Raw genomic sequence first — 10,059 nt, forward strand, 5'->3', positions numbered from 1 at the left:
ATATTTTTTATTTCTGGTTTTGTTACAATTCTTTTGAATGGTCTTTTTGTTTGATTTTAAAAACTCTTAATAAAGATAAGTATGAGAGTGTTTTTACCGTTGTTGTGAGCATACCAATAAATTTCAATGATTGTTTTTGAGGATGATACACAGGTGTGGAATTATCTTAACACAATTCGGGAAAATTCTGTCATTCCGACGATGATATAAGATAGAATTAGGGAAATTCCAAATAAGGGTACTACTAGTCGTTATTCCATTTATGCCCATTATTGAAATGAAATAAATTCAAGTTTTTGAACATAAAAAAATACATTACCATTACAATAAATATGTATGTGAACATTGATGTTCCTTATTTCAGGTAATGCTGTTTTGGCAAACCTAAGCCAGAAATCACTAAGAAATTAGCTGATCGGCAGCAAACATTTCAGTGAAAATATTAGTCAATTTAAAAGATTGCCTACTGCTGCTGTACCATTCCGCTACAAAAATGATGAACGTTCAGAAAGTGAATCGGATAGGGAAAATTTGGATGAACAAATAATCCAATTGAATGTTTCCTCACATCCACAAACATATTCAAATAGTGATTTTATTATCCCGATTCATTCTAAAAACATTGACATGACAGATACTTCTATCAGTAACCATGAAGATGAAGAGTGGTTGAAAGAGTTACAGAACCTTCTATCTTGTTCTATGGGAATTGGGGGTAGGAAGCAGTCATTGCAAGAAGAAAATGAACGGTTGAGAAAGAAACTAACCAATGCTGGGAAAAAAGTCAATAACCTGAATACTCAATTGAGAGCTACAAGAAAAGGATTATGAAAACGCAACTCTCTGCGAACGTTTTGTATAGAGAAGGAACTCATGAATTTTACAAAATCTCTTGTGAGATGCAATTACAACATAAGATGAAATCCCCATAGACACAGATATTTGCGACAAAAAGGGTTTATTTTGCCAGCAATATCAACAGTGAAATCATGGGCTGCCAATTTCCGTTGCAAACCTGGATTCAATAAAAAAAGGCGGATACGATGCTGCCTTGCGAGAAGAAATGTATTCTGATGTTCGACGAAATGTCTATTAAGAGGAAACAGATTTAATTGAGGGTTTTGAAGATCTGGGCGAGTTTGGAAGAAAGCCTTTCCCTGCCAGTGAAGCTCTAGTTCTCATGATCAGAGGAATCTATAGCAACTGGAAAATTCCTATCTTGATAAAAGGAGCATAACAGGAAAGGCCTTATTGAAACTGACTAAGCACATCAATCCGAATTCTTTTGAAAAAATGAAGGTTAAATTAGCTGCCCAATTGTTGAGTCACAGTGTTTATTCTGCCTTGCCCATAATGTCATCTTTGGAAACTGTTGAACTTATTTCAAGTACAGCTAAAAACACGGCTAACTTTGTTCTAACCATGAACAATTTATTTGATGCCCTGAATAGTACACGTTTACATTCAACAAAACCCTGTAATCGTATTCTGAGTGATATGAATCCAGAAGTGCCAGCAGCTTTAAGCTTAGGATATGATTTATTGGAAAATCTATACAAAGTTGGAAAAAAAGGAAATTTGACCAGACCTGATGCTTTTATGGTTTTCTTCTCACCATTAACTCCGTTAAACAATTTGTAAGTGATCAACAAAATGAAAGTTTCAATTATTTATTCACAGGCAAACTAATTCAAGATCCACTTGAAAATCAATTTTCTGTTTATCGTCAAAGAGGAGGATATAACAGAAACCCAACAGTAAAAGCATTTCGAGCTGCATTTAAAATAAATATTGTCGCCAATTTAATGAGGCCACCTAGGAGGCCATTAAATGTTGAAGAAGAATCATCATCCGAACAAACGGATTCATCCACTAATTCAATTTCTTCCTAGGTACATTCAAATGATATTGCAGCGTTGGAAAATTGTTCTGTAGTATATTTTGGGGGTTATTTAATTAAAAAATGTTTAGATCGCTTCAATTGCAAAGACTGTAAAGTCAGGTTAGAAGCTGACATTAATGAAAAAATTCGAAAACTAGAACATCAATAATATTATATATAATAAGATGGTTTAAGACTGATGCAAAAAATTGTACATTTTTCAAGGTCCATTCACATTAGATTATATTTTCGATAAAAGGTGAATATTGAAATATTTGTGTGGATTGTGGTTTGATTTCCAATATTCAACAACAAAAAGAATAATGAATAACCTATAATAATCAACGTTTTTATTTATAGTAGGTGTTTCAATAGTAAATGTGATTGCTTGACCCAAGAATATCTAGGGGTCACCGCGAGTAAATTGATTCTACATGTACTACATTTTTGGGGTTTTACAGTCTTCTTAACGGAGATTCAGGTTGTTTAGTGGATTTTGTTCATTTCTTTCTGTGGTCAAAATTAAGAGCTACTTTGTATATATTTTCTTGATAACACATAGTCCAAATGGATCGGGCACTGGTTATAAAAAAAATAATTTCCAGAAAACAAAAATATTAGAATATGAATAATGTTCCGAAGCAACACTATCATACTTTTTAACAAACATTTTGAGAATTTGAAAAAGTTTTTAAATTACAATAAATTTACTCAATTTGTTGGTCATTCGAATTTCCCACTAACAATGTTGTAGCTGTAAAATGCACAAGGAATATATACAGGACCGTACTACTTGTAGTTTCTGATAATTTTTTCAAACGCTCAGTCTATAATTATTATAATTTTATATCAACAATTTCATAAAAAGTGTAGTTATTATTGTTACTTTATTTAATATTTCTGTTCGATATTTTCTAATAAATTCATTTACTAAAACTTTGAGTGTTTTATTTAGTTATCTAATATGAAGGATGCAATTACCTCAGAGCAAAAATCCGTGATTCCTGACGTTTATGCCAAAATCAAATTTTTTTTATTTACATTCATTTATTTCAATTTATTCATAATGTACTTCATAGCTTCACATTGTATTGAACATAGAAAATTTTAACTCATCCTATTCTATTTATATTGAAATCCGTCTGTTTACAATTTAACTGAAAGTCCAAGCATTAGGTAATGCCATAAGAATTAGAATTATAAGCAACAAATAGATTTAGTATGTTCCGAATATCGACGACGGCATTTCTTTCTTCAAGAAAGGACATATTGAACAATTGAAAAATTCTACAATGTCATTAATTGAATTATTAGTACGATGTTGTATTAATATACATTTAGTATATTTCAACTCGTTACGTTTAAAATATTAGTATAGTTAGAACTTTTTACAAGTTATTGTTTTTAATTTTATCAAATATATTAATACAGTATGAAAGCGGAACAAAATCAAAAATATTTTTCCCAGGAAGAAAGGGGAAAATTGATAAATCACATAAATCAACTGAAACTACATACAAAATAGCCAGGGCTTATTTTTTCGCCTATTTAAAATATCATCAAAATATAAATGTTTCAAAAATACATTCATGACCGAGGTTCTGAAATCGCAAATTCATATTATTTCAGTCACCAAAGGAAAGTACATATATTTGATATACCTTTGTGCAAGGATCCTTCTTTCTATCCCAAATTTAAGTCATTAACAGATTAATGAAAAATTATTTGCTTCATTTGCTAGTGCTACACGAACTCATTACAAAAATCTTTTTTTTATACATTGATTACATTACATTACAATACATGCTATAACATTATTAGAAACATGATATTTCAAAATACGCCCTATATCTATTGTAAAGATTCCTATCGAATAGGTAATTTGTGTCACTTTTGTAATAAAAAGTAAAATCGGCAACGATGTACTGTCGGTTCGAATTTCGAAGATAAAGAAAACTTCACATTTAGTTGGGATCTTTCCAAAAAAATTTTGTTGTTGAAAATAGTGCTGTTTATTTCAGATGGCACTAAGCTACGGGTCATTGTTGTGAAGAACGAGCGTAAAAGTAACTAGATGGCGTGCAAAATTGCCTCAAATGGTCACTGTTCTACTATCCTATTCTTTATATAATGGTAAAAGACTACATAGTGTAAAAAATCGACAAAGCCACGTTTCGGGGTGGATTGCTCAAATTACTGATAATCTTACCGCGACTGCAGTGGTCGTAATCGCAATATGGAACGAAGAATATTTTTGACGTTGTGAATGTTTAGTGGCACGCACTCATCAAGTTGTCATTTGTCATTGTCTGATTTGAATCTTTCCGTTTAAAATACTGATTTAAATACTGTTAAAATACAATTTTTTTAAAGGCACAAAATGTGTGATAGTCCATCTAAACCCCTTTATCTTAACCAAAAAACTCAAGTTATAAATGCAGAAACTGAAACTTCAGATTCAAGCTCAACAAAATCTGATCAAGGATGGAGATATTTGACTATAGTAGCTCTTTATGATGAATTAATACGTTTATATCAATACCAAGTTGAAGATAGAAGTATGTTACAAGATGGTTTTTACAATTTTGCAGAACAAACATTTTTACTCTATGAAGAGTGGAAAAAAACGATAACAGAACGCGATGGTCTTAGAAGTGAAATAGATAAAAAAATTGATGAAATAAATGATTATAACAGGCGCCTTAAAAGTGCTAGAAAATTGTTAGATGACGAAACCAGGAAAAGAAAAACTGCTGAAAAAGAACGAGATTTACTTCGGCATCAAATTGCAAAATTTTGTAATTCACTAGTTAGGGATGGAAGACACAAACTTGCCAATGATACTAAGGAACAAATTAGTAGTATTTATCCAGGTAAATTTAGTTTCTTATGATAAAAACCTTTTTCTCTTTCAATACAGAATTTGATTTATAGGTAGAATAAGTTTTAGTGATGCTGAACGTCTTAGTGCTATAAAAGAAGTTAACTCAACAGGTTCCATACTATCTGATTTCAGTTATTCTCGTTCAGAGGATGATTTAGACTCTTCCAGAGTAAATAAAGGATGGAAAAGTCTGCAAAGTGATGTAGTGGAAGAACCATTAAGTAAAAAGCGAAGGTGTGTAATTCAATTTCTGTTTGAAAATGACCATTCTCGACAAATTCAGAAACAAAAAATTCAGGCTTACCAAATACATATTTATATTTCGTCTAGTATATATCAAATAGTACTTTGGAATTTTTTAGATCTTCAACAAAAATAGTTGAAATTGGAAGTAAAGATACTGTTAGAGCCACTACAACTTTAACTGTCAATAGAGATGGTCCTATAACTGCTACATCAAAAATTGAATCCATTCCAAAATCTGATGGTGAATGTGTTGATCCTCCAAATTTGGTGTTCGAATCGTGGAATCAACAAAGTATAAACAATAATATAAGATTTTGTATATATTTTATCATTTTATACATGTTTCAGAGAGAAAAGCTGGAAATCCACAAAAAGATGTAGGTGGTAACTACAGACAACATTATTTACAACAAAAAACTATTGTGATGCCTAACTTTTGTTCTGTTTGTGAAAAACACATTCGTTTTGGAAAAACTGCCTATAAGTGTAAAGAATGCAAGATGTTTTTCCATGCAGAATGTAAGGATATGCTACCAACACCTTGCATACCTGTTGTAAATACACCAACTTCAAAGAAATTCACTGGTATTCTTTCTGATTACACACCTATAAGATCTCCAATGGTACCATCATTAATTGTACATTGTGTCAATGAAATTGAGAGCAGAGGATTAACAGAAATGGGGATCTATAGGATTCCAGGATCTGAGAAAGAAGTTAAAGGTTCTTTATTCATTAAATATTACTATGGCTACTTAACAATGCCACTAAGTCATGATAAAGTTTTTTTTGTATCTAAAAGATATTCTTCATCTACCTACTAACAACCTCAAGTGAAAGATTCTGACTATCTAAAATACACAACAGAAGATAGATCTAATTAACGGTTACATTACACTGCAATTTATTGTGCCCCCTTATCAGTTAGAGCTGTTTTCACTTCTAGTGTACCCAATTTTATCATGTGTTTCCTAAACTGCAGTGCCCTATCAGGAAGTGTAGTTTATTTTTGCCTAGGCACAACTAATTTTTTATTGTGTCAAAGCTTCTGAGAATTTCTTCGAGTGTTCCAGTCTGGGAGGAGTCTCATGCTTATAAAATAGATGTTTGCCCCTTCTCTGGCAATATATAGTAGCTCACAATATGAAACAGTTTCTCCAATTAGAATTGTAAGTTTCTTACAAATTGAATAAAAAATTTCAGATATATAATGAGCTTTTGTTTTTTTGTCTCTATTTCACTTCAATATTAAGAAACATATTTTTCTATTGTTATCAATTATGATAGTATTATTTATGAAATTTTCTTAATTCATGTTAATCATCATGTAATCATACACTAATTTACAAACATTTACATTCCCTTTTGTACAGCAAATAACTTTCTATAGCTCACTTTCTGTTCCACCCAATTCTTTCAGTGTGACTAACAGTTTATAACCAGCCCTTTTAATACCTAGACTAGACTTATTGAACAATTAAATTTCAATGTAATGTAATGTCAATTCAACTTCTTCTGTAGGATTACACAAAATATGCATGTTTTGTGAAATTATTTTTAGTAGTTGGATCCTACATTAGTGGTAATTTTATACCTTTGTTGCAGATTTAAAAGACAAGTTCTTAACTTGCAGAATACCACCAAACCTCAAAGAGATAGATATTCATGTAATCTGTGGATGTATTAAAGATTTTTTACGCTCCCTCACTGAACCTCTACTAACTCATACCCTTTGGTATGACTTCATTACAGCTGTGAGAGCAAAAGACCTTAATGACATAACACCAGCATTGTATGAAACTATTTCAAAATTGCCTCACCCTAATAGAGATACATTAGCATTTATAATGTTACATTTACAAAAAATTGCGCAAAGTCCCGAGTGTAAAATGCCTGCTGAGAATTTATCTAAAGTTTTTGGCCCAACCATAGTTGGCTACTCCTGTGATTATCATAAGCCAAATAGATTGATAGAAGAAACTAAATATATCATTAAAGTTATGTCACATCTTTTGAACATACCTTCTGATTTTTGGACCAATTTCATTAATGTGTGTCTCACTCCATCCACGAATAGGCTCCAACAGACACCAAGTACAGATTCTCTATTGAGACCAACTACCACTAGAAGTTTCACTCCAGGTAAATTAAGAAAGAAGAAAGAGGGCAAACTTTTTGGAACCCCACCAGCTTATCAGTAGTATAATTGGTCTGTTGTGAAGATGGATTTAATGTAAAGTTAATTTACTTCATATCTTAAAGATTTTATTATAGTAATTTTCAATTAAAATCTAATAGTATAAAGGCCATCAAGATTTATCACCTGGTGTATTTGTAAGTATCTAACCACATTCAGAATGTTTTCTGAATAACAATATTCTTGATAAACATATGAACATTATAAAATTTTATTACTTCAAAGTTTATTTACTACAAGGTGATCCAGAACTGTGTACATTAATGTGTAGAGCTGCTAGTCTATGTCGAAAAATAAGGGTTCTGTTTTATCTTAAGTTCTTGCTAATCCTGAATAATATATAACCCTTGGAAATGGTGAATTGATATCGATTTTTCTTTTAATATCTGTTGGTTTTAGTTATAGTGATTATGAATCATTATGGTAATTCATACTTCTTTTCCATAAACATACAAGGTAGCCTTGATAAGTAATGGTTGTTATGAATAATTACAAGAGAATCTTTTTTGTTTAAATGATTGAAAATAGAAAAAATGTGACATGTAATAATAACCTTCACTTATCTTCCTAAAATACCCTGTATTTATGTGGAATGAGGTAGGTGGTTTCTTGGATTTAATTATCCTAATGCCCGATAATCACTTCCAAAATACTAATTCCACAATCAAAATTGCTTGACAGATATACTTTCAAAAATAAGGTTCTTAATTAACCCTAATATGCTTGAGGATATATTCCTTAGTATTCAGTTTTACAAAATGTTGTAGATAAAACTACCCTTATTTTTGGACACATTATCAATTCTAGAAATAAATGTACATTATTCTGTACCATCTTGTATACAAAGGTAGATCGTTTACTATTTAGTATAACTTAATTGTGTTTCTCAAACAATTTTTTTCTGTTAGAAATGAAGACAGCAATTAAATAACTTTATAATGGCTATCTTTTAAAATCACTTACAGAAACCTTAATAGCCAAATTTTGTATATCACTTAAGTCTCTTATAAAGTTTGTTCCAAAACGCAGAATTTCAGTTAAATAAAAAACACAATTTTTAAATTATTTTTCCACCTAATCGTGAAGTACACATAATATGCTTGTGTATCTTATGACATATAGTCTAAGAGCCAGCTTAAATCTGACAATACATATTCTTATTATTATATATATTAAGCGATGGGTAATAGCTATGTCCGGCCACGGTAGGTGTGGGGCCCCTCAGGTGAGAATTAAGAACATTTTTATAGTATTTTATGCCGTCTGTCGTTTTTTAAATATGTTATAATATACCTCTAGAAAAATTGAAAAATAATTATGGCTGCCGATTTTAAAGGTTGTAACATCACAGCAGCCACTTTTTTAAAAATCAAAAAAAAACATAATTTGAAAGTATTTTATACTATTTATTGAACTATTTTAAGCTAATATTATAATAGATGCTATTTTTTCCGGTTGTAACTATCGGTTTTACAGTGACACCTTACCTTTTGAGTTTGTTTATAAATAAGAATGTAAACAGAAGTTCATATTTTTACATACTTTTGGTTTTAGGCACCAAAAACCTGTCTAACACTGGAAAGATGCTTTATTATTATTGTTTTTAAAATATACGAAAGTACTTAATTAAATCTTATTTTTATACTTAAACTTTATATTTTTTAAATTTTATAAGAAATAAAACTTATCAAATACAATAAAATTTTTTTATTCATAACAGGGATTCTGAAAAAGTGCTAATACTAAGTTGCAATTTCTGGAACCGTTGGCGATATTCATACTGAATACACTGTTTACACCACCACTACACCTACACTCCCTACAAGCCTTTTAGTTTACCTTCAGCCTCTGAAGACGAAACGCGCGTCAGGCAGTGTCGTCGGCCAAATATGAATAAGTAGGGGTTGTTCTGTTTGTCAGGGTATTTTTGAAGTTTTATAAACCTTATTTTCCGTAATCCTTTATTTTGGTTGATACATTGAATTAAAAATGCCTTATATTACAATATAAATAAAGGGGATAATTAATCGAGATTCAGTATGCCTGAAATTTGTGGAAATACACCGATTATTCTTGGACTATTTTTATGTTTAAGTCAAGTGTGTATCTCAAATTCACTTTATTTTCAAATCATTTTAGTACTATACTGGGTTATTGCTGATTGCAATCGGTTGATGTATAACTCTACTAAGGATAAATCACGCTAAAGACATTGAAAGAACGAACAATCCAATATTATAGACTTGTCTGTAGTATTAGACAACCAAAAACTATTGCAGAATTGTCTACGGTGGGAAAAGCGAGCGGAGATTAACCAGCTCTAAATGGGAACATTACACGAAAACACGTGATTTGAAATTAAAAAATAATAAACTGAGGAAAAAAATCTGACATCAGGTAGATCTTCTATCAGCTGATTGTGAATCCTAACCTAGAACCAGATTTTGATGTTTACAAACAACAACGAACGTGATCCGGGTTAGTTTTCTAACATTCAGATCAATAGGGTTAACCCGATCATAGTTTCCCAAAAGTCCTAAAATGAATAAATGTTTACTAGTATTTTCTATGTATAGGCGCCTCAACGAGTTAAACAAGCACCAAGGTATCTTATTAAGATCAAGATCAAGAATAGTCCCAATGTTCTAGATATGGAGTGTAGAGAAGGAGGAAAGTCTCTGGGTTAAAAAATGTGAGCTGATTTTTGATGGGTAAATAGGTGGCGCTGATTATAGAGGGTATTCGGTTGAATTTTACGCGCTGATTTGAAAATAACTGAATAGTAATGCTTTAAATAATGCACCGTGATAATGAAATTAGTAGTATTAAAATAATGAAACGATTAACAAA

At 31.0% G+C, this 10,059-nt stretch overlaps 1 protein-coding gene across 2 annotated transcripts; it reads left to right on the forward strand.

The window, feature by feature from the left end:
- Positions 1 to 4,176: 4,176 nt before the first annotated feature.
- LOC130450788 (rac GTPase-activating protein 1-like) lies at positions 4,177 to 8,911 on the forward strand. Of its 2 annotated transcripts, XR_008910620.1 has the most exons (6): positions 4,177 to 4,755; positions 4,817 to 5,000; positions 5,129 to 5,304; positions 5,361 to 5,735; positions 6,618 to 7,346; positions 8,764 to 8,911. XR_008910620.1 is itself a non-coding variant. In XM_056789413.1 (5 exons), the coding sequence occupies exons 1-5, from the start codon at positions 4,263 to 4,265 to the stop codon at positions 7,211 to 7,213; spliced, it is 1,824 nt and encodes a 607-aa protein (XP_056645391.1). In that variant the 5' UTR covers positions 4,177 to 4,262; the 3' UTR covers positions 7,214 to 8,911. The 2 variants fall into 2 exon arrangements, 1 of the variants encoding a protein (XP_056645391.1); XM_056789413.1 differs by having other exon boundaries at positions 6,618 to 8,911.
- The last annotated feature ends 1,148 nt before the right edge of the window (positions 8,912 to 10,059 follow it).

The sequence above is a fragment of the Diorhabda sublineata genome, chromosome X, assembly GCF_026230105.1.
Source record: "Diorhabda sublineata isolate icDioSubl1.1 chromosome X, icDioSubl1.1, whole genome shotgun sequence".
In the NCBI taxonomy this organism is placed as follows: Eukaryota; Metazoa; Arthropoda; class Insecta; order Coleoptera; family Chrysomelidae; genus Diorhabda; species Diorhabda sublineata.

Coding starts and splice junctions, on each gene's coding strand:
- LOC130450788 (XM_056789413.1), top strand. CDS start 4,263: ATGTGTGATAGTCCATCTAAACCCCTTTATCTTAACCAAAAAACTCAA. Junction 5,305..5,360: donor CGAATCGTGGAATCAACAAA/GTATAAACAATA, acceptor TACATGTTTCAG/AGAGAAAAGCTGGAAATCCA. Junction 5,736..6,617: donor ATCTGAGAAAGAAGTTAAAG/GTTCTTTATTCA, acceptor CCTTTGTTGCAG/ATTTAAAAGACAAGTTCTTA.